The following is a 27,742-nucleotide window of genomic DNA, read 5'->3' as shown; positions in this document are numbered from 1 at the left end:
AAAACGTAGGGTCGGCGGAATTTTTAGGGTCGGGCGGGTTACGCCAATGCAACATTTTTTTTTTTTGGCCTAATTGACGGACTGATTTAAATGGATTGCTATCTCTTATTCTTCCTGCAACCCTACCCCAGTGCCACCACGAATATCAGCTTTTCAAGCAAATCCTGCACCGGTATCACCCCCCTTATCTTCAGACTCTCAATTTTCTCACAAAACATTTACTCCTGCATTGGCGGCCATTTGTGAAGCGTGGGGAGCCCGACCACCCCCGACTATTCATTGGCGCCTGTCAACGATTCTCGAACGCTTGGTGGCCCAACCCAATGTTGGTCACAGTCCAGTGGTGAACCCTCAGTCGAGTCCTGGTGGACCTCTGTGGGTCAGCCGTTCTGAGCTGTGGCTTCAGCCAAACCGTACGGCACATGGGCAGAATGCTACCTGTGTAGTCTCGCACCCGGCACTCATCACCGACGTAGAGAAGGAAGTGAATCTCAGAGTGCTCTGTAAGTAGGAGTATTAAGGATAAGGGAGACGAGGGGAGTGGGAGAAGGGAGACGAGGGGAGTGGGAGAAGGGAGACGAGGGGAGTGGGAGAAGGGAGACGAGGGGAGTGGGAGAAGGGAGACGAGGGGAGTGGGAGAAGGGAGACGAGGGGAGTGGAAGTGGGAGAATGGAGACAAGACGAGGGGAGTGGGAGAATGGAGACAAGACGAGGGAAGTGGGGAGACGAGGAGAGTGGGAGAAGGGAGACTAGACGAGGGGAGTGGGGGAAGGGAGACGAGAAGTGGGAGTGGGAATATATATATACACACCTGTTTGTGGGAACGAAGTTAAAGTGTCAGTGTTTTTGATAGATGCTCCTGAGGTGAGGGTGGAAGGATACGATGGCTCGTGGTATGTGAACGGGCCCGGAGGAAAGCTGCACTGCATGGTTGACAGTAATCCTCCACCCAACGTGTTCACATGGACCAGGTTGGTTGTGTTTTTGTTTTTTAATGCTTCCAGCTGAATTAGCCTGTTTGGCATTCCCATCTGAAAACGTAGCTCAAGATGCTGAACTCCCAAGTTCAAGTTGAGAGTCATAGTGGTAACTAACAGAAAGGGCAAACAATTTCAAGACATCATAATGCATTAAAGAGGTGCAACACCATGGCACTATATCCAGGAATTGGCCAAAAGGCAGAAGTGTAGTTCTGCCATTGGATTCCCTTCAAATGATGTAAAATAATCTTTTGTTTTTTCTTTTTTTTTGGTGTATAGATTTGAGGCTTGTTGAAGGGCTAGAACACAGAATGGATTTGTGTATTTGGAGTAGATTTTTGTCACAGGAATTATCACAGATTGCTTAAAACACCAAGGAATACGACAATCACGTGTCTCAATGATTACCTCCCCACCGCTCTGACATTCAGTGTCATGAAATAATTTGATCGTCCAGTTCTAAAATTAGTAAATTCTAGTTTTTTTGGGTTCATTAGATCCTTTTCAGTTTGCTTATCGGAGCAGCTCAGTTGACGCTGCTTCTCTTGCTGCACACAATGTTTTGCAGCACTGAAGGCCCTGTCACACCTTGACAATTTAGCCAGCGTATGGCAACGTATCAAAATTTATCTAAAACGCTGGCGTACGCTGAACTATTGTTGTTTTTTTCAGTTTTGGGCGTATAATAACGTGTTGGACGTATGCATAACGTATTTGTAACGTACACAGAACGTTTCGATAACTTGTAGATAACTTATACAAACGAATGCTTAGCGTGTTGTCGGCGTTCACAACTTATGCCCAACGATAGTCTAACTTATGCATAGCGCGGCAGCATATCGCCGACGATCACGTGGCGTAGCCTATTAAAAGGCTGCCGCTCGATGATTCAAATCATAACCGCACTAGACATCGAAGTGTCAACATCACCGTCATGCCGAAGAAAACTTCGAAGAATGCTGCAAAGAAGTCTCCTGGCCGTGGCCGTGGACGCGGATGCAAGGAGGATCCATCATCACCCACACCCTCCTCATCACACTCACCTACTACCACTGACATGTACCAACTACTACCACTACCTCCTACTACTACTACTGACATGCTCACCTACGACAACTACTACTGATACTACTGACATGGACATCTACTCAACATGGAGTCTGGAACACTGACGGGTTCCTCCTGTGAAGCCCATTTTTATATACCAATTCCCCTAAACGCTGCCAATACGCCATTATACGGTTAGGGTTAGTTAGAAACACGTTCAGTAAGTTCTGTGGTCGTCCGGAAGACGTCAAATACATCTACATACGTCAGTATGCGTTGGAGATACGTTACACATACGTTCAAAGCACGTTACCCATAGGTTAGAAATAAGTTTCGGGTACGCTAGACATTACCTCGACGTATTTTGACTTATGAGTAACTTACAAGTAACGTGTGTCAACGATCGCATAACGTGCCTTCAACTTATGGCCAGCGTATGTGGAACGTGTGTCATACGCCGAACACGTCGAGAAATTTTGAGCATGCCGAAAATTTGTCGACGAGCTCGGCGTACTATGACGTATGCCAGCTTGCTTCAACGTGCTCTTAACGTATACAAAACTTACCCAAAACGTATTCAACGTGTGCCAGCGTATTCGCCAAATTTTTCAAACGTCGGCATACGCTGGCTCATCCAGGTGTGACAGGGCCTTTAGATGCGAAAACTTCTCCATATGTTCGATTATTATTTTTTGAGTTTACGTCTGCTTTGACTACTATTTCACCATATAAATTGTATTTGAAACTTGGGTCTTGATGGATCACTATGTAGCTGGCTGTTGGACTTTCTTTTGGAAAGGCTGCAGGAATTCTAATTAGCTCGTTTATTTCAAAATCTATCACCTTGAATACAGGTATGCCCCAGGGTTGTATTCTTTCTCCATTATTATACTCGCTTTTCACGCACGAATGTTAATCATCTTTTAGCAATTGTTTGATTGTGAAAATTGCTGGTGATACCACCATTGCTGGCCTTATTGACACGAGTGAGTATAACTATCGGAAACAAGTGGAAACTATACTTATAATAATAAAAAAGGTTTATTTCAATTCATCTTCCTTCGTGGCCAAGGCTGAATTGAGGTAAATTTTACAAATGATAATTTCAACAAATAAAATGTGACAATACAATAAAATAGCAATAAAAATAACATCAAAACAATAAAAACTAGAGGGGGAGCACTCGGGAGAGTGCAAAACCTCCGCCGCCAATACTGCTGGGTCACTCAGGTGAACCTTATATCTTATTCATTAAATATGATGTCAACAGTGCTGACAGAGTTATAATTCTTTTCTCCAACATTTTTTTTTTGGGGGGGGGGGGGTTGGAAATCACTTAAAACATGCAGAAATGCAAAAAAAAAAGAAATCTAAATTTTGTTGAAAAAATAGTTGCAAAAATTTTTTTTCTCTAAGTTTTTTTTGGGGTGGGGGAGGGGTTAGAAATCACTTAAAACATGTAGAAGTGCAAAAAAAAATTCTCTAACAATTTTTTTTTGGGGGGGGGTAACAATTTTTTGGGGGGGTTGGAAATCACTAAAAACATGGAGAAATGCAAAAAAAAAATTTTTTCTCTAACAATTTTTTTTTGGGGGGGGGGCAAGTCCAAAATTTAATGGCATGATCCTTGGACCATACCTAACCCCCCCCCCCACCAAGTTTCGTCGAAATCCGTCGAGGAGTTTTTCCGTAATAGTGTTCACAAACAAACAAACAGAAAGGGGTGAAAACAGTAACCTCCATCCATCTTCGAAGATGGCGGAGGTTAATAACATCAAGAAGAAACAATTTTCCAATAATTTAGCAATCCACATGACATCAAAGTTCAGATTTTGACAATCACTGCAATTTATTCATTGTGCAGATGAGAAATGCCATTGGGCTGTTCTTGAATCGTGTGGTTTTACATTTTAACTCGGTTAATTGTTTTGAGTTGCGTCGCTGATAACCGCTATGAGGATCTGTCTGGCAAGTAACAAGTGGTGAAGTTTGGAATTTGGGACCAATCTCGTGACAGAACAACAAAGTTGTTCATGTCTCTTCTCAAGTGACTCCAGACCACATTCATGTAAAGCATACAAGTAGCTACAGTACTTTGGGCCAAGGATAAGTCTGCAAGTCTTTTTCTGAACAAATTCACCAGCATTGCACTGCTGCTTTGTCATTCTGCTCGACCACACAGTAAATCAGTATTCTAATATGGGGTGAACAAAATATGTGCAAATGGTTATGAGATCGTGACTTGGGAGGGAATGGTATTTTATCTTCTGAATCATGTGTAAACGACTGTTAGCTCTTTTAACAATAGAACTGACATGTGCATCCCATTTCAAATCTGCCTGTATGAAGATACCCAACAGTTGAATGATATTACAATTTTGGATTACATCATCATTTAACGACAGGTTTAGAAGGGGGTGGCTTGTTTTGAGCAAAACAGATGTCAACAATCGCACACTTTTTGGGGTTGAGACACATTCCGTTCTCCACAGACCAGTTATGAAGTTTTTCAAGAACATCGGGCATGCAATACTCAGTGTGAGGACGATGCTTTTCAATAAATGTAAGGTCGTCAACATATTTGAAGCAGTAAATACCGGTGGCAATTTCGCTGTCGTCGGCATCGTTGATCATGGCAAGAAATACAACAGGTCCCAACTTTATTCCCTGTGGAACTCTGGCATTAATGTATGTCCATTCAGAGACCTAGTCAGCGCACTTAATACACTATTCATGATTTGAAATATAGTCGCTTATCCAAGAAACAAGAAATGAATCAACTCCCATTTGTTGGAGTTTTGAAATGGCGATCGTGTGATCGATGTGATCGAAAGCTTTAGAAAAATCTGTAAGCATCTGGTGTTTTCAAAATAATCTGGAGTTAAATGTTGTGAAAACCAAGGAACTCATTGGAGACTTTCGGTGAAATGTTTGTGAAATCCAACCACTCTTTACAGATGGAAATAGTCAAAGTTGTTGAATCTTTTCAATTCATTGAAATTTGCATTTCGGTGGATTTGAAATGGTCAGTCCAGATTCATCATTTCGTAATAGTAGAGTCAATATACGGTTGAAACCCAAAAAATTGCAACAAAACGTTTTATTGTTTTAAATGTTTTAATAGGTCATGCTGCGTGCCAGAAAAAAAAAGTCTCGGGTAATCTGACCCCGGTAAAGGGGTTAATTTGCATATTTTCAAGATGGCCGCCAATGAAAATTTCAATGTACTATAAACTTTTTTATGGTTGATTTTAGACCCTATAAATGTATTGGCAACAGATAGAAACATGGGGTTTCTGAATCAAATAAACATAGTTCCATCCGCCTATGACGTACTATGACATAACTATGACGTATAATCGTATATAACGTCATAGTTAAAAGATAAATGAGTATGCCATAGAAAATCTGTTTTATAATATGTAATGACATGTGATGCTATCATTTAATTCCTTGAACTAGTTTAGCTGTCCCTTTCCTGGAATTACATAGATGGGATGTCATCAATCCAAAAGAAATCTGTATGTATGCCACACAGCCTTACCATAAGCCACGCTCATTGTCGCCCAAGATCATCTCAGCATTGCCATTGTCATCATTCTCATCCCCCAACATTTGATTGAAAGGGTTGCTACATGACTGCACTTGGCACTGTCCACAAGCTGATGTGCATGGTAGACCGTAGGTTCTGCATGTGCAACGTTGAGTACTGCACCCGGTAGTGCAGTTGCAGTGAACTACCTTAAGCAAAGAGTCTGTGCAATGAAGTGAGAGTATCTGTTCCCTTTCCAACAAACACCTGGACTATTGCCTTGTATCCAATGTCTACAACTGCATCTGTGCTTTGACCTAGTGTAGCAAATGCTTTGGCACATGACCTCAAACCATCATAACCTTTCATGACTTTCTGGAAGAGAGATTTCTTGTCAACCCCAAATATGCGCGAAGTCGTATCACATCCAGTAAAGGCATGTACGAACAGCATCATGGTAGATGCCTTGGATCCTAAGAGGCTCTTCAGTCTGTTTATGTGATACACTCTGCTTTGGTCCTGCGTCTTGTCAGATCGGAAGTACAAGTCCCGGTTGTCACCTTCAGCAAAATGGTGAAGCAGCGGAATAAGTAAGTCCATATCTTCACCTATCAGTGTTGTTCACTGCAGCTGGGAAGCTCGTACTGCTGCTTGCACAATGTCGTAGTCTGCATAACCTGTTGCATTTATCACAGTGCATCCCTTTTCCTTTAGCCTTTGACTAATGATGTTTATCAGTTCCTGCTTGTTGGAACCATGCGATAAGAACTCATCTTTTTTCCCCATGAACACGGTGTCTTCTGTGAAGTTGACTTTGGGATGATGTTTCTTTTGTCGACGCTGGTGTGTGCTGTCCTTGATCGATGGTTCATCCGAATAACCGTCTAAGACAACAGTAGCTTTCCCGTAATTGCGGAGTACGAAGTCAGCATAGCCGTTAGCTGTAGATCCGTATGTGCTCCCTTTCGTCCTTGGGTACATCGTCCGACTCATCCTCGGTAGATAAACCTTTTGCATATTCATCTATTGCTCTCGCAAGCTGTGGCTTGTCTGCTTTCCTGAATATGTGCTTCGCCTCAAAGAGAGCTGGGGGAAATGGAGACAATTCATATTCAAGAATGTCCTCCAATGAGAGGTTCCCTGCCCGAGAAATGACAAGTAGCCTCTGAAACAGAAGAGCAGGGTCTATAGTTCGGTCGCCAGTAACCTGGACAGCAGATGAATCTCCCAGAGTTTTCGCTTTGTCCTTCCTTTTGCATGTGTAGATGAAAACTGGTTGTCCAGTCAGCTTTTCAGCAACTTATTTCCCCACGACCTGCAAGTTGTCGACATTCACTTCATCCTTGGCTACAACACCAGTGACAACATTTCTCAAGGCTGGATCATCAGAGAACGGATTGCATGACTGAAGTTTTTCTTGGATTTTTGCTATATCTGACTGGTCCCTCTCCATCCTGGACTTGGTGGCCTCCTTGTGCTGTTCACTCGACGTGTAAGTGCAATCATTGAATTCTTGCATGGCTACATTATATTCCGAACATACGGGGGGGGGGGGGGGCGACAGTGTCCACAGGGCACGTTGCTCCTCCGTCATGCCACTGCTCCTGGTCAATCCACCAGTCGACTTGAGTGATCGCATAAGTGTCTGTTCGATAACAAGATCGGACCCAAGTCCAGCCCAGAACTGATCACTCCGGCGAACCACATGGTAGCCTTCCTGGTACTTGCTATATACTGCCGGATTGCTTGTCTCCAAATGGATGACCCCCCCCCCCCCCATGGTGCACTCATTTTAAAAACATGTGGTGAATTTTTCTACAATTGGCTGCCCATATATACTTCTGCTCAAGGGCGTGGCCACATGTGGTTTCCAATTACTTCCACATGATCTTCATGTTGTAATTATACATGTTCTGTGTTAATCCCTACCTGGTCTTTGTAGTCTTGCGAGGTTCTAATTCATTATCACCATGACAATGCTTTTGAAGGACATTGAAAAGGTGAATATCAGCAGTTCCAGAAATTGTATTGTTTTAGTTGAAAGTCACAGATGGCAGCACAAGTGCACATGGGAGGCCTAAACAGCAGTTATTCATAATATAATCACCTTGTGATCTTCTTGGTGGTGCTTTTTGTCTGTGCTCTTTCATCCTAAGAAAGAGGGTTGGCTTTCGGCTTTCGCTATGACGTCATAAACGTCATAGTTGCGTCATAGTACGTCATAGGCGGGAGAAACTATGTTCATTTGATTCAGAAACCCCATGTTCCTATATGTTGCTAAAACATTTATAGGGTCTAAAATCAACCATAAAAAAGTTTGTAGGACATTGAAATTTTCATTGGCGGCCATCTTGAAAATATGCAAATTAACCCCTTTACCGGGGTTTTGGCACGCAGCATGATCTATTAAAACAATAAAACGTTTTGTTGCGATTTTTTGGGGGGTTAGGTGATACGGATCATATTTTGACTCGACTATAAAGAAAGCGTAGCAGCATTTATTTTTTTTGGACATGCTTTCAGAGTTTTGATGTTGATCGTTCACTGTTCGTTAAGTTCTCTCGGGCAGTGGTGGAGAGTGTCTTGACGCTCTATCACTGTCTGGTATGATAATGCCGTGGTAGACGATCGATACTGGATTTACAAAATTGTGCGGACTGCTTAGCAGATAGTCAGTGGTGGACTGCTAAATGTGGTCTTTGTATAATAGTCGGGGGGTAATATGGCCGAGCTGTTGGTATAATTCGGGACCAAAATCACAAAATTGGCTTGTCGTTAAGGGGATCGATTTTTGCACTTTTGTATGGAATGCAGTAATGTTTGCAGATTTCCAAGCAGATGGCAGATGACCTTGAGCAAATGAGAGGGTGAATAGAACAGAGAGAGGGTGAGCAAGAGCAGAGGAGCAGGTTTTTAGGACACGTGGGCTGATGCCGTCTGGACCGGTTGCAGAATCTGATTCGAGGTTTGACAGTAAGCTCTCCACCTTGTCAGTAGAAATGGACAGAGTCCAGGAACAGCTTGGTGCGACTGGGTACAGAAAGCGATGGGTTTGGCAAACAGGATTTACAAGCAAACACCGAGTTTAGGCATTCAGCCTTTTCATGTGCGGTGTCAGCTGTGCAGCCATTTGAGGTAAGGGAGGGCGTGGAGGGGGTGGAGGGGGTGGAGGGGGAACATACACCAGAAACAGACTTAACTCGATGCCACCAGGATTTGGAGGAGGGAGAGAGGTTTGAGAGTTCAGACTTGAGATTAGAAAGATGTTGTTTTCTGGCTCTCCTGAGGATCGACACATACTTGTTCCGAGCTTTATGGAAGGAACTGACATTACCCTCAGTTGGGTTGCTTTCCATGAGGAAAAGGCAAGTTGTTTCAGGACAACTGCCTCGCTACAAGCTTCAGTGAACCATGTGCGGGAGGAAGGGTCGGACAACTGAAGACGAGAGGGGATAAATCTGTGCATGAGGGAGAGCAAGTTTCTTTACAGGAATTCCCAGGATGAGTTGATGTTGGAGAAAGTAGCGATGGGAGACCAGTCTAGAAGTTTGATGGCTGCTTGGAGACCCTGCCAGTTGGCTTGAGTGAAATGCCAGACTCGACGGTGCTGAGGTGGTTCTCCAATAACAGCCAGAGCGATATCCACTTTGACAAGGACGTGGTCAGAAGAACTGATTGGAGTGGAGGAGCAACAGAAGATACTTTCATGGAAATTTGTCAAAATCAGATCCAGAAGAGATAAGAGTACCATTGATTGAGATCCGGGTCGGGAAATTGACCAATTGAGTCAGTCCCAATGTGTCGCAGAAAGCTTTTGCTGAAGTGTCATGACAGGTGAGAGAGGTATCCACATCGAGCCAACTGGTATGATGACAATTGAAGTCACCACATATGAGGAAGAGAGAGTTCGGATGAGAAGATAGAAGCTTCAGCTAAGAGTTTGAATGCAATGGCTGAAGCACAGTGAATGATCGATGTTGCACAAAGGAAGGTGAGAGTTAAAAATGCCCATCAGGAACTGCTGATAAACATAGAAAGCTTGAATCTCTAAAGAAGCAGTTGACTGTTTTTGACAAGGCAAATGCATTATCGCCTATGTACAAATGGGTTCAAATCTATACATGCCAAGTATTCACACTGCTCTGTTTCCAAGATAGCCACCATGCATAACTTGTAGAAAATAAACATTGTTATTTTTAACTCCTTGGCATTACAAATGTGGGTGTTGCCACCAAAATAGACTTCATATGGCATTCACAGCCCAAGTTGTTGGCAAATTTGTTGTAAAATAGCAGCCATTTTGAAATCCAAGATGGCCACCAAAACATTGGATGAAAAAAAATGTTACCAATGTATTTTGGACACCTTGTCATCTACTGTAACCAATAAAGCAACAAATTCCATCTTTCACAAACAAAATGCTCTTCCTTATAATCCTACATAACATCCTACACCAAAGCACTTGCATGCGTGCGCATATGTGTGTCCTTGTCTTGCATGTAATTATTTGTCCCAGCTCCACCACACGCCTGAGATCGCTGTCAAAAGATGTACATTTTAAAATACCTCTGCTTTATTCTTCGATGAATAGTTTTTCACGGAAAGTTTTGATTTTATTGCACTGTAATATCTGAACGTTACTTCTTTTAAAGACTTACCAACATTTCTTATTTGATTTCTGTTCATCCGCACACATACAGAATGAATGACAGCTTACCAACAGGAGTTCGACTTCACAATGCAACCCTTGATCTCTTGGCACCTCTGACTCCTGAGCTAGCAGGGACATACCAGTGCCACGTCGACAATGGTGTCGGCGAGGGTCAAGCTGGTATCCGAGTCGACATCGAGGGTATGGATAATGTGATTGCAGTTGTATTTAATTGTAAGGTAAGAACCTTCCTTACTTGGAGTTTGGGCACCTCGTATTTATCTCGGTGCAATACCGTAGAATTTAGATAATCAGCGTTGGAGCATAAAGGGAGGAGATCGATTTGCATTGTCACCAGAAGCATCTTGAGATTGTAAGACATGAGAGTGTAATGCCAGAATGCTTGGTCTCGTCCCAAAAAGGTTGTGTGTGGTGTCACACAGGATTACTAAAATTGAAAATGCGTGTCCGTTTGCCCGCATGTGTTTCTAGTCGGATGCCTCATCAGCATGGATAATGAAACATAAATCCAACCTAAGGTTCCCACTCAATCGAGCAGTACACACTTTAACATTGGTTCGCGTGTGGAAAAGATTAGCCGTACGTGAGTGCGTGCACTTATTGATCGGAGGGAGAACGCACCAGATGTCCCTGTACGTGAGTTAATGGTTACCCTTGTGCTAACATCATACTACACTGTATTGTTTACATTTATTTTCTACTCGACCAACTTGTTTGTGCATGACCTTTTTTTTTGTTTGTTTGTTTGTTGTTTTTTTTCTTTTTAATCATACTCTATTATTTTCACATTTGTTACTTCCACAGTTTATAATTTCATTTCATCCATTTTTTTTTCTTTTTTCTCTTCACAATCCCTTCCCCATCCTTCAATCATCCTGCACGCTATTCCCCTCCATATCTCTTCTTCTTCCCATCTTCCTTGGAGCCTCAGCTTTGGAATCCTCCGCAGCAGAACAAGTTGGTGCGTGTGAGATGGCCTCAGTGGATGGTTTAACCTCACCTCCCATTAAGTTGGACATTCCCGTGCATTTTCCATTAAGTTTGTATTTCACCATTGCTGGTGCAACAACCATTTACCCATGACAAAGCAGATTACTTTGTCTTTTTTTTTTTTTTTTGCACGTGTACATTTTGTCGTACATTGTTAAAGGAAGCTCACTGTGACATTGAATTAAAATCCTTAGGGTTCTCGATTTGATTTCCATTTTCAAATAATATGACCTTTATGAGACTGTGAATGAGTGCAAGTTGAATCGAGTATCTGGAATTGATTTATTTGAGGCGTCCTTCCATCATTATGATCAAACCCGATAACTTTGGGGTTTTGATGTGTTTGCATGTCGGAGCAGCTCGGTGGTAAAACGATGAAGCCAAGCTGCATCGTCGTCGGCATGGATTCAGTTCACATGGCTGCCTGGCTTGGGGGTTTTGTTGTGTCGTTTGCATTCCACGATGGCCTTGCCAAGCCAGTTTGTGAAAAAATAATTAGGCCAAAATGGGATATGAAGCTTCCCCTCCACCCTATCTACTGAATGTGTTAATTTGTTAGAAATGGTTATAGTTTCTGTGATATTGATAGCAATGTAACCCACATTTTAGTGGAAATGATTTGGTCCCTTTAAAATGTGGTGAGGAGGAAGAGGGCAATGTGGTACAATTAATTGAATTGGCAATGCAATATGTGCTAACCACAGGTAATGAACATCATGGTCAGTCACAGAACACACACATCCAACTGAGTTTTTGAAGAGTAATTAATTTTCTTTGACTTTGAATAACTGCATGGTGAATTCCTATTTCCTTCTCTTTTTCTTTCTTTCTCCTCCCTCTCCTCCTCCCTTCACAGCATTTCCTGTTCGGCTGCTCTCTCTTCCTCTCGCCGTTGCTCTTCCTGCGTTCTTCATCATTCTTTGCCTCTTCCTGCCAGTAGCTTTATGGTTTAGACGACGGAGGCAAAGACATAGACATGGACATTGTGCTTCAGATAATGATGTGTGAGTATCAAGTTATTACTTCTGCCACTGAAGGTGGACCGAAGTTGTGTATTCACCCCTGTTTGTCGATTTGTTTGTCTGTCTGTTTGTGAGCAGGATATTTCAAAAAGTTATGGACGGATTCGGACAAACCTTGGTGGACAGGTTGGGTGTGTGACAAGGACGAGTGGAATAGATTTTGGTGAAGATCCACATCCGAGAATTTTTAAGTGATTCTTTACCGTTGAGAGATGGGGCCAAAAATGATATACATCACGATATCTCAAAAAAGTTGTGGACGCGTAATGACAAAACTAGGTGTATCAGTTGCGTGGGTGACACGAACAAGCCGATTGGATTTTGGTTCAGGTCCAAATCCAGATCCGGCCCATCAGTGGGATACAAAGTGTAAACTGTTCAGACTGGCAGAGGTATGCGCTCTATCGAGTGCCGTTCCAGTTTTTTTTTTTTTTTTACTGTTTCTACTTTATAATTATTCAACATGAACTTTTCTTCTCACACTTTTCTCTCTCTCTCTCTCTCTCACACTTTTCTCTCTCTCTCTCTCTCTCTCTCTCTCTCTCTCTCTCTCTCTCTCTCTCTCTCTCTCTCTCTCTCTCTCTCTCTCTCTCTCTCTCTCTCTCTCTCTCTCTCTCTCTCTCTCTCTCTCTCTCTCTCTCTCTCTCTCTCTCTCTCTCTCTCTCCCCACATATTCCTGAAAGTCTTTCTCCTTACTTTTATGTAGATACTTTGATGGATTCACCACTGCACCTCCACCAATCTCCCGGTAAGTAATCAACTACTTCTCCATCCTGAAAACAGTTATATGTGCCTTTATTTCACACTCCACAAAAATCAGTTTGATATGGGAGCAAAAATCAACAAGATCCAAAATGAGAGTTCTCTGATTTTTCTCTCTCTCTCTCTCTGATCTCTGATCTCTCTAGCTCTCTCTGTCTCTCTCCTTCCCTGTCTCTCTCCTTCCCCCTCTATCTCCCTCTATCTCTCTTTCCCTCTCTCACTGTCTGTCTTGTAAAACAGAAAAGTAATACTGGTGTTGTGTTTATTTTCTTCTTCTACAAATCACTGCTGGAAAAGTAGAATTCAAATTGAGCTGAAGGTCACTGAGTAATGTTGAGCACGTTGCTGCGCTCTTCCCACTTTCATCACTGAGCTCACCCAGGTTGGACATGCTCTTCCATAATCCCGTACCAGCTTACCCTCAAAAATTATTTCTCGAATCCCTCTAAGCTCAGCTTATCCCTCTTTTCTCTTGCCTGTGGATCTGACTTCCTGTTTCTGTTGTTTTGTCCCCCTCCCTCCAGTCTTTCAAGTGGTCTGCTCATCATCCACTTTTACCTTTTTTCATACCCATCTCTTCTCTCTTCAACTCTTGTTGACCCCACACCCTTCTTGCCCCTTTCCTTTCTCTCTGTTCCCCTTTGATTCTCCGTCAGTCTGTGAACCTGCTGCCTTCTGTCATTTCACTTTTCCATGAGCCTCGGTCTCCATATAAACTTTTTATTTTTTTTACTCAGTGTGGGAACTGTCGGTCAATTTAAATCCTTATATCTGGGCTATTGTATTTTTCTCACCAACTTTTCGTCAAGATGTCATCAATAGCATGCCATTGAATTTTATGATAAACAATTCGGGGATGGGGTGGTTGCTCATTTTCCTTGTTGGTAGCACTTCAAGGCACAACACTGGTGAGATGGCTTGGCAGCTGATTTAATTCCGATTTGAGTGGTGAGATAGAAAAACTACATCATTGATCTCACAATTTGTTATTAACATCATTGCTGCTCTTTCACAGTTTCCTTATGTTTCCCCCTCCACAGGGTGCCTCCCCCGTTAAAACCACATAATACTGATGGCGATCGATTTATGGTAATTGCTTTTTAAACATTCTTCTTCTTTCGACAAAAAAACAAACAAACTTCGTGTCTGCATAATATATAAATAACATTCATGCTATTTGTATTGACATCGAGTTTTACGTGAGTTACTGAATTTTGTTGTTATCTTAATTTTTCTGTTTTTTTTTTTTTGTTATTTGCAGATTGTGTACCCAACCCCTGGTAGAGGAGACACAGTTTCCCTTGCTGCTATCCCTCCAGTTTGTAGTCCTGGAGAAAGAGAGCCACAGAGACATGAAATGGTGTGCCGAATCTCAAACGATCATGGTGCACTTTCAAACGGGGTGTAGAGTGGGTGTCGGGTGAACGTTAGAATTGATCAACTCGGCGTTGATAACAGTATGTTTACCACTGGGAAACGAGGTGTGTCTCGTGTTTTGAGCAGGGATGCGACTGTGCTTGAAATGTCAGCCGCAAATCATTTCCCACAGAGATAAACATACTCTTATCGCCTTTTATTCGATAGAATTCGATTGTTCACTTTGTTTGCCGATGCAGCAACTGACGAGTACGATTGCATTGGTTGCAGGATGGCCAACTTGATGGATTATTTCCTCATCTCGCTTATAATTCAGTTTTAGGATTTTCACCACACACCCGTGACGATGGTGGCCGAACTAGTTGAAGACCAACAGATTTTCTTTTATACATATATCAAGAGTAGTTACCTTCGCATTCTGCGAAAGGTTATGTTTTGGTCGCTGTGTATTTATTTATTTGTGAATATGTGTGTTTGTTTGCTATTCGCATAACTCAGAAAGTATTAAATCGAATTGCATGAAATTTGGTGGGATGATTCGTGAGTATCCAAGGACGATTTGATTAGATTTTGGGAGTGATCGGGTCAAAGGTCAAGGTCAAGGTCATGAAAAGGTCAAAAACACTCTTTTGAGCATAACTTCCTTCATAATACAGCTATCGACATGCAACCACCGCCATATTGTTCCATGACGAGATACCTTTCGGATATGTAGTGTCGGATTTGACGTAACGTCATCGGAAGTGCGTCTAAATGACGTCACAAGATGACGTCACAAGATGACGTAAATTTTCAATTTTCGATCTCATCAGTTTTGATCATACCGTTTTGTAGGACTTACCTTAAGGACGTCACACACCAAATTTGACTTCGATCGGACTGACCGTTATGACGTCATTGACGTTTGAACATGACGTTTTTCAATTGTGGCTAAAATGTCCCGATATTTTACATTCAAATATCTATATAATTTATAAAGCAAAGTCTCCCAAATCCAGACATTAGGATCAGTACCAAAATATCTGTTTATTGATGTACAGGTTTTGCCAATTAACTCTGTAGTCAAGGTCAAGGTCAAGGTCACACTCAAGGTCAAAATATACTTGTAGGCATAGCTTCAGATCTAATAGAGCAATTGACATGAAACCAACGTTAAAACGTTCAGTGAACTACGAGCTTTCAGAATGGTAGTCCCCGATTGGACGTGACGTCCCCGGAAGTGCGTCAAAATGACGTCATTTTTCAACTTTTTAATTTTTCAGTGTTTATCATTCCATTTTGTTGGACTGCCTTCAAGGAGGTTACACACCAAATTTGACGTCAATCGGACTGACGGTTGTGACGTCATGGACGTTTTAAAATGACGTTTTTCAAATGTGCCCAGAAAAAAGTTGCGGCGGCGCAGGTATGCGCTCTACCGAGTGCCCGTTCTAGTTTTATTGTGGTATCCTCTCAGATTTCTTAACCCTTTTTCAAAAACTTCAAGAACATATCATCATGATTATTAACAATTATCTTGTTTCGCCACCAATTTTTTTTTCAACAGTTATTTTCCCCCACAGACACCTGATCTTCCAGTGCATGTTTGAATGGTAGTTTTGGTAGTTTTGAATGGTATGGGAATGGTAGTTTTGGAGATCTTTGACTCTTCTATCAGCTTGACATTGGCAGCTTGTACCTGCTGTTTGTGCAAAAAGCAAACTGCGATGGTAAACAATGGATGGAATCAACAGGATGTTGATAGAGTTATGCTTACTGCCGTGAGAAGCAAGGAGAAGGTGATGTTTCGGGAGTTAACCTTTCGTTGGAGCAAAAGGAAGAGACTGGATAGTTGTTAGGTTTGATATGGGGTGCGAGTGAGCCCGAGCGGGATCAGGGAGCACGTGGGGGTGAGGATTTTGACAAGGAAGGTCAGGGCTCAGGGGTTGACTCAATGGGGCAGGAACTTGGAGAAAAATGAAAATGACAGGGAAACAAACAAGAAGTGAATGAAAGATGTTGGATAAATGTAGGACTTCTGGTGGAAAAGATGGAGGAAGCCTGATTTCCACTTGCTCCTTCCAGTCACACGTGGAAGTTTGTTCGGCACTTGCTCCTTCCAGTCATCTCAGCCACGTTCCCTGGACCTGATACGTTGTGTTTTATTATTAGGGTACCCTGTGAGTACAGGGTACCCTATTGTTTTTCTTATGTTTATTTATTATTTATTCTTTTTCTTTTTCCGCCGGCATTTTGCACCCTTTTTCGCTTTAAAAATCATTTTCTCTGGAACACTAAGTCCGATCGACACGAAATTTGCACCATAGGATGTATCTTTTTTGATAGCACAATGAAGTTATAATTATGACGTCATTGGTCACGTGGTGCGGGCGCCATCTTGAAAAAAACGATAAACTTTGGACATCTGTATCTCGGAAACCGTGCAATAGAAAAATTTTTCCTTTGATACATTTTACTAAGCTTCCTATGGGGAACACGAGTGATTTTTCGTGACGTCATAGGTGAAGCGATATACCGGTGAAAATTCGTCAAGTAGAACGCCGTATGGGAAAAATCTGAAAAATTTTGAGCGTCATCTACTCCTCAAGTCACCGACGAAAATGTTTTTCTTGACGTCATCGATGACGTAATTCGGCCGCCATCTTGTTTTTTAGTGTTTTTCTTTAAAAAATCTTCTTCTCCAGAAGGGCCAGACAGATTGAGGCGAAACTTTACAGATATATTCCCCTTTAGGTCCTCTTTCAAGTTTGTTAATTTCTTGTTGATAGGTCACATGCTTTGGCGGCCATCTTGAAAAAACCTTCAAACCTTCAAACATCTTCTCCAGAACCGCAGGTCCAATGAAGGCGAGATTTCAGAACTATATTCGTGACATGTATGCGATGCAAGTTTGTTAATTTCGAAGTGATAGGTCACATGGTTTGGCCGCCATGTTGGATGTACGAAAAATATTAAATAATGTTTTCTCTGGAATTTCATAAGCCATCGAAGCGAAAATTTGCAAGTGCCTTCCTCCCTCAAGTCTGCATACACGGTAAAAAATTTTTTACCTCAGAAGTCACATGGTTTGGCGGCCATCTTGGATCTAAAAATAGACCTTATCCGATTTACACGAAACTTCACAGACTTGTTCGGGTCGACGATGGAAAGCAGAATTTAAATTTATGATATCATAGGTCACAAGGTTCGGCAGCCATCTTGGATTGAAAATGAATAAATTTTAAAAATCTTCTTCTCCAGAAGGGCAAGACAGATTAAGATGAAACTTCACACATATATTCCCCACGACGTCCTTTCTCAAGTTTGTTAATTTCTTCTTGATCGGTCACATGGTTTGGCGGCCATCTTGAAAAAACCATAAAACCTTCAAACATCTTCTTCTCCAGAAGCGCTGGTCTGATGAAGGGGAGATTTCAGAAATATTTTCGGGACGGGTAGGCGATATAAGTTTGTTAATTTCGAATTGATAAGTCACACGGTTTGGCCGCCATGTTGGATTTAAGAAAAATATTAAATAATGTTTTCTCTGGAACCGCTTAACCTAACGAATCGAAAATTTGCAATTATCATCTACCATCGTGTTTGCACGCGTGGTAAAAATTATGACGTCAGACATCACATGGTTTGGCGGCCATCTTGGATAGAAAAACGCACCTTTACCGATTAACACGAAACTTCACAAACATGTTCCACTACCCAGTTGGAAGCAGAATCTAAATTTGTGATGTCATAAGTCACATGGTTCGTCAGCCATCTTGGATTGAAAAATAATATCTTTAAACGTCTTTTTCTCTGAAACGACTGAACAGATCCAGGCGAAACTCCACCACTATGACCGCCTCTCCAAGACGAATAAAAAGTTCTCACCCCTTTTTGAGGTCCGATGCAACGTTTGGCAGCCATAGTGGATTGAAGGAAAAATATTAATTAATGTTTACTCTGGAACTACTACATCAATAAATGTGAAACATCACGTTTATGGTGCACCACTCATGCGGAATGAGGGTTTGAAATTTCAATGGGATCGGGCCCAGGGTTTGGCAGCCATGTTGGTTTTAAGAAAAATATTAAATAATGTTTTCTCTGGAACTGCTTAATATAGCGAAGTAAAAATTTGCAGTTATCATCTCCCATCGTGTTTCCACACGTGGTGAAAATTATGACATCACATGTCACATGGTTTGGCCACCATCTTGGATTGAAAGATAAATATTAATTAATGTTTACTCTGGAACCGCTGCTTCTATATATACGAAACTTCACATTTGTAATTTAACCGACATGTGAAAGAAGAGTTTAAAATTTCAACCTGATCGGTCACGCGGTTTGGCAGCCAGAATTATTTAATTATTTGAATCTGTTCGCCAGTAATAACGAAATTGAACGTTTTGTGCTGCCCGCTTCGTAACTCGTCTGTTCCGCGCGTCTCGAAGCAGGCCTGTGTTTGTATCACAATTAAATAATGTTTTCTCTGGCACCGCCTATCCTATCAAGGCAAAACTTTGCGACTATGATTTGAGTCTCATGTTGTATCAGTTGTGTCAAAGGCGGACACTTCTGGGTACCCGGTCATCACTGCCAGCAGTTATAAAGTGGCAGTTCTAGTTTTATTTTAATTCCTCTTTTGCTGGTCATGTTTTTCATCAGATTTTCTTTCCCAAACCGTATATATTGTTTGGTTGAATCATTGACTTCATTGAATCATTTTGGTTGAATCATTGCCCCTGTCAAATTCCGGCCTACTGGTGATAGTCGGATTGTGCTTCTACCTCCGGTTTTTTTTTCATCCCACGTACCTCATTTTTTTTCTCCTTTTATCCCAGTTTTTTTGTTTTTTTTTATACATGGTCTCGGCTCGTGGAAGAGCTAGGATACAGAACAGATCAGGACACAACATCACAAAGGGAATAGCAGGATATAGGGAAAACACCAATAGCGGAGTGGAGGGAGAAGGGAGATGGACAAACAAGGGATGCAAGTAACGATGAGGGTTTGGAAAGAACACAAGGGGTGGACAAGATGGGTCCAGAAGCAAAATTTTGGGAGGGGTGGGGATGGTTTAACGGGTGTAGCAAAGATCATGGCTTTGGATCGAGGATGACCTGAGATTACGCTGAACAGGTGTCTTGAAGACCGGGAGGGAAGAATGAGATCAAAGGGAATGTGTAAGGCAATTTCACAGGTGGGAAAAGAGAGGATTGAATGAGAAGGTGAGCAGTGGTTCTGAATTTTGAGTTTCACTGGAGGGGGTTGCTGTTGGACCGCATGTGGCCTGCAGATACCTTGAGGGGGGCAGCACAGAGAGGGCAGAGGATGCAAGACCAAAAATGAGGTGGAAGAAGACAGACTACTGACCTGTCGGCGATGGTGAAGTGATAGGCCCATAGACTTGGCTTTATCGTGAGAGATTCCAATGATCTTCAAAGCCTTGGTTTCTGCAGTGTTAAGCTGAGCAAGATGTGAGGCAGGAGAGCCAGCCCAGATATAAGAGCAGTACTTCATCAAGCTGCGGATGAATGCCTTGGAGGTTGATATTAGCTTAGGTGTGCCAAGGAATGATTTTGCATGATAGAGGATGTCCATAAAGTGTGGTTTGGGAAGTGAGGGAAGGGATGGAAGGGGAGTCTGGCTTTGGAGGCCAACTTTGAAATATGGCTTGCCCAAGAGAGATCATGGCTGAGAGTGTGACCCAAGAGTCTAAACCTCTTTGAGACAATTGTTGAGAAAGTAGACTGGAGGGTTTGCGGAATGGTTCTTTCAGAGAGAGAGAGAGAGAGAGAGAGAGAGAGAGAGAGAGAGAGAGAGAGAGAGAGAGAGAGAGAGAGAGAGAGAGAGAGAGAGAGAGAGAGAGAGAGAGAGAGAGAGACACACACACACACAGAGACCGACATTTCTCAGGATTGAAATACATGTTCCAAGTGTTTGACCTGTTTGAGATTTTGGCAAGGTCAGAGTAGAGGAAAGCAGCTGCTGCCTGTCTGTGAGAAGGATGAGAGATCTCACGGCAGAGAGTGGAGCCATCAGCAAAGAGATAAAGAGGATTTTTCCAGAGTATCAGTGAGATCATTGATGAATATTAGGAATAGGATCGGGCCTAAAACACTGCCTTGGGGTACTCCAGCCTTGACAGGGAGAGGAGATGAGAGGGTTCTGTTGAGGGCCACATGTTGACTACAAGAGTGAAGGGAGTCCGTCATCCAAGAGTGCAGTTGGCCTTGGATTTCGTAGGCAGACAGTTTGGAGACCGAAGCAGGATGCCAGACTGTATCGAAAACTTGAGATATGACCAGAGAGACAACCCTCATCTCATGTCTGGTATTGAGGGCCTCCATCCATTGTTGGGAGAGTATAAGCATCATATCCAGGTAAGGGTAGAGTGACCACTGACCACATCTGGTTTCCAAATTGATGATCTGAGATGAGGCTGTTAGAGAAAAGGAATTGTTTTATGTCGACTCCAATGATGGATTCCATGATCTTGCTGATGATTGGAATGAAACGGAAGTCCAAGAAGGAACCCGAAGAAGTAAAGAGCAAAAATGGAGTCATCAGAAAGAACCTGGATAAGATTCGGGTTTCAGCCGCTCCTCCACAACCCTCAAACCCATCCAGGTGCAGCAGAGTGAGCCTAAAAGAAACGTTTCTGCAAGAATTCACTTCTCATTGGTGAAATAGATAACGAAAGAGAGAAATAGAGCGTAAAAGAGATGAAAGAGAATAAAAAGCGAGTATTAGAATGAATAAAGAGAATTGTGAAAAAAATAATAAGAAAGAAATGTGAAAGCAACAAAAATGTCGGAAAGAACCTTTGGTAGCTTGTACATGTGGCTGCATTTGAGCCTGGGGAGTAACTGCTGAAATCTATCTGCTAGCTTGTACAAAAAAGAAGATAGAAAGAAATGTGAAAGCACCAAAGATGTCGAGAAGAACCCGGACAGATTTTGGCAGTTACAACTTGGGTGTCATTTCTAAAATCTTTAATTTTCATCCGATTCACTTGAAATTTGAAGAGGATATGCATATCAGGTCACTGAATTCACCCACCAATTACTTTTAAGGTCTAAATTGTTTTATGAATTTCGCAAGTGTTGTGCTGTGCACGATGTCTTTCTTGTTTGTTTGCGTGCAGGACATCTCAAAAAGTTGTGGATGGATCTGGATGAAATTTGGTGGACAAGTTGGATGTGTAACGAGGATGAACTGATTAGATTTTGTTGAAGATCCGGTTCTGGATATGAGAATTTAAAAAAGTGATTCTTCGCCATTGAAAGGGCCAAAAACGATATGTGGCACAATATCTCAAAAAGTTGTGGATGGATTCGGACAAAACTTGGTGTACATGTTGTGTGTGTGAGACAAGGATGAATTGTTTCAATTTTGGTGAAGATCTGAGTACAGTTCCATGTACGAGAATTTTTTTACATTTAAAAAAAGTTATTCGTCACCATTGAGAGATAGGGCTAAACTAATATACTGTATAGCACGATATTTAAAAAAAGTTGTGGACAGATCCGGACGAAACTTGGTGGACATGTTGCGTGTGTGACAAGGAACAATTTATTCAATTTTGGTGAAGATCTGAATCCGGATCTGCATACGAGAATTACTTAATTCTTAAAGTGATTCTTCACCATTGAGAGATGGGGCCAAAAACGATATGTAGCACGATATCTCAAAAATGTATTGGCCCCAATATGTTCTACTACATCAAGCATTGCGTGGTGGAGGTACACGCTCTATCGAGTGTCCTTCTAGTTCAGTTTGTCTGGTGGATGTTCCTTTCTTGATAAAGCTGAATGCCTCAATTCTATGTTTGCTTCCAAATCTTGTGTCCCCACCCCTCATACTCAGTACCATCTTTCCCAGTCGCAGCCAACTGCTGTTGGACTCTTTTTACACCTGAAGAGGTGGAGAAGTTTCTGGCGACCCTTGACTGATTCTGTGACTGGACCAGATGGTATCAGCTCATGTGTCCTAAAATCCTGCTCTGCCGCTCTTGCACATCCTCTTTTTTTGCTCTATTTACCCATGGTCATCTTCCATCTGCTTGGAAATCAGTCAACATCACCGCATCACATGAACTAGAATGGCACTCAGTGGATCGTACATCCCTCCATCAGGCTGAACCGTTTATGTTTTGTATCCCACTATTAGGCCGGATATGCATGAAGGGCGTAAAAGGAAATTTTACGGCACTATATGATCGTGTCATAAAACGACGTTTTTCACTGTGGTCAAAATGGACACGCCAGTGAAACGAAGATTGAGATTATCACGTTTTACAACTCTTGCAAGAACCAGCACCAGACGTGTAAGAAATTCGGACTTAACACGAGAACCTTGATGTGAATGGTGAAGAATGAGGAAATACTTGTTCAGAGTGCAAAAGGTTAGAAGAAGAAGGTGAGAGCATAAGATGGGCCTTTTACCTGGACATGGAAAATGAACTTGTTGCAGAGTTTAAACAGATACGTGCTCGAGAACTGAAAGTGAATTTAGTTTCGTTTCTGAGGTACGAACAATTAAAATTGCAATGACATAAAAAAAACTGACATTTATGAAGCCGATCTCAAGAACATTTACCATTATAAGAGCATATGTCCGGTTTATTGAATGTAAGCGCATACTCGTTTGTGTTCCACAACATCGAAAAATAAGCGCATCCGCTTATTATCCAGATTCGACTATCGTTTTTGATGTCATCTCTTAATGGTGAAGAATCACCAAATAAATTTGAAAATTTTCGCATTCTGATCCAGATCTTCACCAAAATCCAATCAATTTGCTCTCGTCACACACTTGACCTGTCCACCAAGTTTCATGCAAAGCCGTCTTCAACTTTTTGAGATAGCGTGCTATATATAGTTTTTGGCTCTATCTCTCAATGGTGAAGAATCGCATTAAAATAAACTATACACATCACACACCTTAACCTGTCCATCAAATCTCGTCCAATTCCGTTTGTAACTTTTTTAGCTATCCTGCTCATAGATAGACAAACAGACAGACAAACAAACAGGGTTGAAAACATAACCTCTGTCCACCTTTGGTGGCAGATATAAAAAGGTGCAAAATCTGATCCCTTAGACAACAGACCTATCAGCTTACTTCCCCTCATCAGCAATGTCATGGAATCCATCATCACAGTTGGTATGAAATTGAAATACTTCCTTTTGTCGAACAGCCTCATCTCAGATCACCAATTTGGATTCAGACCACGTCACTACCTTGGACCTGCTGCTTCTACTCACCCAACCATGGATGGAGGCCCTCAATGTCAGACAGACATGAACATATCTTGTGCTTTTGACACAGTCTGGCATCCCGCCTTGTACTCAAAACTCTGCTTATGGCATCAATGGCCGACTCCACATATGGCTTCCTGAGTTTGTCTACTCTCATAGTCAACGTGTGGCTCTCAACGGAATCCTTTTATCTCTTCTGCCTGTCAAGGTTGGAGTGCCCCAAGACGGTGATCTGGGCCCAATCCAATTCCTGATCTTCATGAGTGATCTCTCTGACTCTGGGAAATCATCTTTGTCTCTTTACTGATGACTCCACCCTCTGCCGTGACATCCCTCATCCTTCAGAAAGATAGGCAGGAGCCTCTCCCCTGTCTTCAAACCTTGAAAAAAAAATCACAAACTGGTAAATCACTTGGAATATGTCTTTCAGTCCTGAAAAATCTCATACTCTCATCATCTCTCTCTGACAGGACCTTATGGCAAACCCTCCCAGATACTTTCTTAACAATCCTCTTGAGGAAGTTGTCAATTAAACTCCTGAGTCTCACGATCAGCCATGATCTTTCTTGGACAAATCGTATTTTAAAGTTGGTCTCCAAAGCCAGCCACTGACTGGGCATCCTCCATCATACAAAGTCCTTCCTTGGCGTAACTGAACTCCTATCCACCTTCAAGGCCTTCATCCACAGCTTGATGAAGTACAGCTTTCCCCTCTGTGCTGTTGCCTTGAGGTTATACAAATCCGAGCAATGTGCTTGTCATTCTGACTTCCCAAGCCCTACTTTATTTTGGGTAGCTAACACCACCCTATGTTTTATAATGAGGATCAAATCTGGCCTGAATGGGTCCACACATTCCTCCAACTCGATCAAAGTAAATCTCTCCCCAGCATCCTCTTAAGATGCTGATTCATCAAGTCGGCTATCCTGCTCCTGCTCTGTACACTCATTCGATCTCATCAGTCTCGTTTAAATGCCATTGTTGATTCACTCTTTCTGCCTGTGATTAATATTTCGTTTTTGTTTTACTCTTCTCTAGTTTTGTACAATGGGAGGATTGAGTTCTCACCATGTCCCCCTGTCATTACCACAACGACATGAACTCAGTCAGTCTGCAGGGTCACTAAGACATTAGTTGTCATGTCATGTGACAGGTAAGCAAAAGTTTAAATGCATGGAAAATTCTCTTTGAAATGTAAACAAAGCATAACTCCTGAAAAGTATATTTTCAATCAAGTGTTGAGTTTTATGGTTTTGAATGAAAATGATTATCAATTAGACAGTGATAGTCACTATTTTTTTAGAAGTGGGCCACTTTTGCCGATAAGACACGAGTGTGAGAGCCACCACACCGCCTGTTGGACTCCACAATGCCTGCTATTAGGCCCCGCCTCCATGTACTCTTCTTTGTTGTCGTTAAGTGGACTGGAAGCATCGTTGTTTGTTTACTCACTGCCATATCCTGATGTTATGTTACTTTTTTGCTTCACATTGGAACACTCATTTGAAAGCATTGTGTCAATTTGACAGCATTTATAACGGGGTGTTTTCACATTTCTGTATTATCGGCCGCATGTCAGGGGCCACACTTTAGGCCATCAGGGGCCGCCAGTGGCTCGCGGGCCATGCAATGAGGAACAGAGAATTGGAGTGAATATCTTTATTTACATTTGTTACGAGGAAGTGTGTCCGTGATGCATATTTTTGTTTGTTTGTTATTACCTTCGCAAACTTTGTTGCGTGTATTTATTTATTTATTTGTGAATATGTGTGTTTGTTTGTTTGTTTGTTTGTTTGTTATTCGCTTAACTCCAAAAGTATTGTACTGAATCTCAGCAAATTTGGTGGGATGGTTGGTTATTATCCGAGGACCATTTGATTAGATTTTGGGAGCGATCGGGTCAAAGGTCAAGGTCAAGGTCATGAAAAGGTCAAAATCGTCTTTTTACCATAGCGCGGTCAATTTGTATCCAATTTGCATGCAACTAATGGCAAAATGTTCAGAATTCAATGCCCCATCTTGTGATATGTGACATGACACAATGACTTAATAACCCTTATTAGTGGCTGGGAGTCAAAGGTCACGGGGTCACGACATTGCAAAATGTGCGGTTTTAGTCATAACACGGTCAATTCTTATCCGATTTGCATGAAACCAACACCAAAATGTTGACTGTTCTGTTCCCCACACTCTAATACCAATTACAAAATTAAGAGTACAAAGGTCAAGGTCGAGGTCATGAAAAGGTCAAAATCGTCATTTTGCCATAGTGCGGTCGATTTTTATCCAATTTGCATGCAACCAATGCCAAAATGTTGTGAATTCAATGCCCAATCTTGTGATATACGATATGACACAGGAAATTTAATGTTTTAAGCCATCATAACACATATGAGATGGCAGATGTGCTATGGGATTAAATACCCTCACAATCAACGGTTTCTCGGGGGGGGGGGGCAAAATGTAGCGTTGGCGAAAGTATGCGCTCCACTGAGTGCCCGTTCTAGTTTTTTGTATACATAGTCGAGGCTTGTGGAACAACTAGTACGAGTACACTGTTTACATCTTCAATGAAGAATTTCCACACCCAGGGTGATTAGTATAAGGGGTCATCAGTATTGTAATGGAAGTGTGTTTTTTAAATAAAGACATTTTAATATGATGTATGAATGTGTCGTAATCTCCCATGTTCCTTTTCCTTTCTCACCCCGACCCCCTAACAACCCCTCTATCTCTCGTTCTCTCACTTCAGCCTCTCCCCAGCCTTCATTCCCTCTCTCCAGATTCTTGCCACAACAATGGGATAACTTGGAAATTCGAGATATTTCTGGGTGTTCCTGGGGGGTTTCCAGTTCTAATCCAATTCAATCACAGCCCTGTATAGCCGGTCCAGCACCTTGCAGGTGAAAAGGCACAACTTTGAATGCCTGTTCAGCACTTATGCAATTGCTGGCAAAGGTGTTGCTGGGTTCTATGTCAGTGTTTATGACAATCCTTTTTATAGAGATGCAAAGGATTAACAAACTAAAATGGATGTTTTGAAACCATTGGGGGAAAAGTAACGGTGAAAAGCACCACGGCACTTCAGCTTCATAGGGTCAAAATGAGGTCGGGCCTGTGTTAGAGCCTTCGTTTGGATTTCTTCATCTTGCTGGGAATTGCAGTCCTCCTCATTGACCTGAGGGTCTGCCGCTAGCCTGGTGGAACAAAATGACACCATTGGGTGTCTCACGCTGGAAAGGCACAAATCATGGTTTTAATGGTTTTGGAAACCATCAATGCAGTGTTGGCATGAATGAAAGATCAAGTACTTATCCACTGGATTTCTTCTGCTGATGATGAATCAGTTTGTGATTGTTTGTGTGGTTTTGTGTTTGTTTCAAAACATCATTTGCTGTTTTTCCTGCTTTCTTTTCTGCTTCTCTTCACTTTTGTGAAAGAGTGTTTTGGAATTTGGTTCAATAATGGTTTGATTTGGGGAAGTGGTGTGTGAAAAATGAAGAACAACACGAAAGAAAAGAGGTGTGTGCTTCCTTTGGAAGAAGAAGAGCATAAGAATAACAAAGTGGAAAAAGGACATGAATGGATTTATGTCGAGGTAGGATGAGTGCGAGTCATGATAGAAACGAGTTTGAATGGAACAGAACAACGGAGATTGAATGAAACAATGCGAGTAGAAAATACGCAAGAGGAACTAGAGTAAAGAGGGCACAGGATGGGGGTGAAGTGGTGGGAAGGACACAGGGTGGGGGTGAAGTGGTGGGAAGGACACAGGATGGGGGTGAAGTGGTGGGAAGGACACAGGATGGGGGTGAAGTGGTGGGAAGGACACAGGAGGGGGGTCAAGTGGGGGGAGGCACACAGGATGGGGGTGAAGTGGTGGGAAGGACACAGGATGGGGGAGAAGTGGTGGGAGGGGCACAGGATGGGGTGGGGGTGGTGGGAAGGACACGGGATGGGGGTGAAGTGGTGGGAAGGACACAGGATGGGGGTGAAGTGGTGGGAAGGACACAGGATGGGGGTGAAGTGGTGGGAAGGACACAGGATGGGGGTGAAGTGGTGGGAAGGACACAGGATGGGGGTGAAGTGGTGGGAAGGACACAGGATGGGGGTGA

The 27,742-nt window shown here is 42.3% G+C and overlaps 1 protein-coding gene across 15 annotated transcripts in view; it reads left to right on the top strand.

Moving 5' to 3' along the window:
* The window catches only part of LOC147027455 (nectin-4-like), an 83,539-nt gene extending 57,079 nt beyond the window's left edge, over positions 1-26,460 (top strand). For 3 of the 15 annotated variants that reach the window (XM_085876886.1, XM_085876887.1, XM_085876884.1), the window contains 10 exons: positions 132-503; positions 854-971; positions 10,260-10,411; positions 11,163-11,270; positions 12,078-12,225; positions 12,950-12,991; positions 14,046-14,094; positions 14,267-14,365; positions 24,666-24,780; positions 26,380-26,460. In XM_085876886.1, the coding sequence (XP_085733012.1) occupies positions 132-503; positions 854-971; positions 10,260-10,411; positions 11,163-11,270; positions 12,078-12,225; positions 12,950-12,991; positions 14,046-14,094; positions 14,267-14,365; positions 24,666-24,761 (1,184 nt within the window). In that variant the 3' untranslated portion in view covers positions 24,762-24,780; positions 26,380-26,460. Of the gene's footprint in view, positions 1-131; positions 504-853; positions 972-10,259; positions 10,450-10,702; positions 10,868-11,162; positions 11,271-12,077; positions 12,226-12,949; positions 12,992-14,045; positions 14,095-14,266; positions 14,487-24,665; positions 24,781-24,930 lie in introns of those variants that run through there. The other 12 variants (XR_015057051.1, XR_015057050.1, XR_015057052.1 and 9 more) reach the window with 12 other exon arrangements.
* The last annotated feature ends 1,282 nt before the right edge of the window (positions 26,461-27,742 follow it).

The sequence above is a fragment of the Eptatretus burgeri genome, chromosome 4 (assembly GCF_056783735.1).
Source record: "Eptatretus burgeri isolate ZD-2024b chromosome 4, Ebu_testis_v1, whole genome shotgun sequence".
Taxonomy (NCBI): Eukaryota; Metazoa; Chordata; class Myxini; order Myxiniformes; family Myxinidae; genus Eptatretus; species Eptatretus burgeri.
The sequence above is the reverse complement of the archived record's forward strand: the minus strand, read 5'-3'. Positions and strand labels throughout refer to the sequence as shown.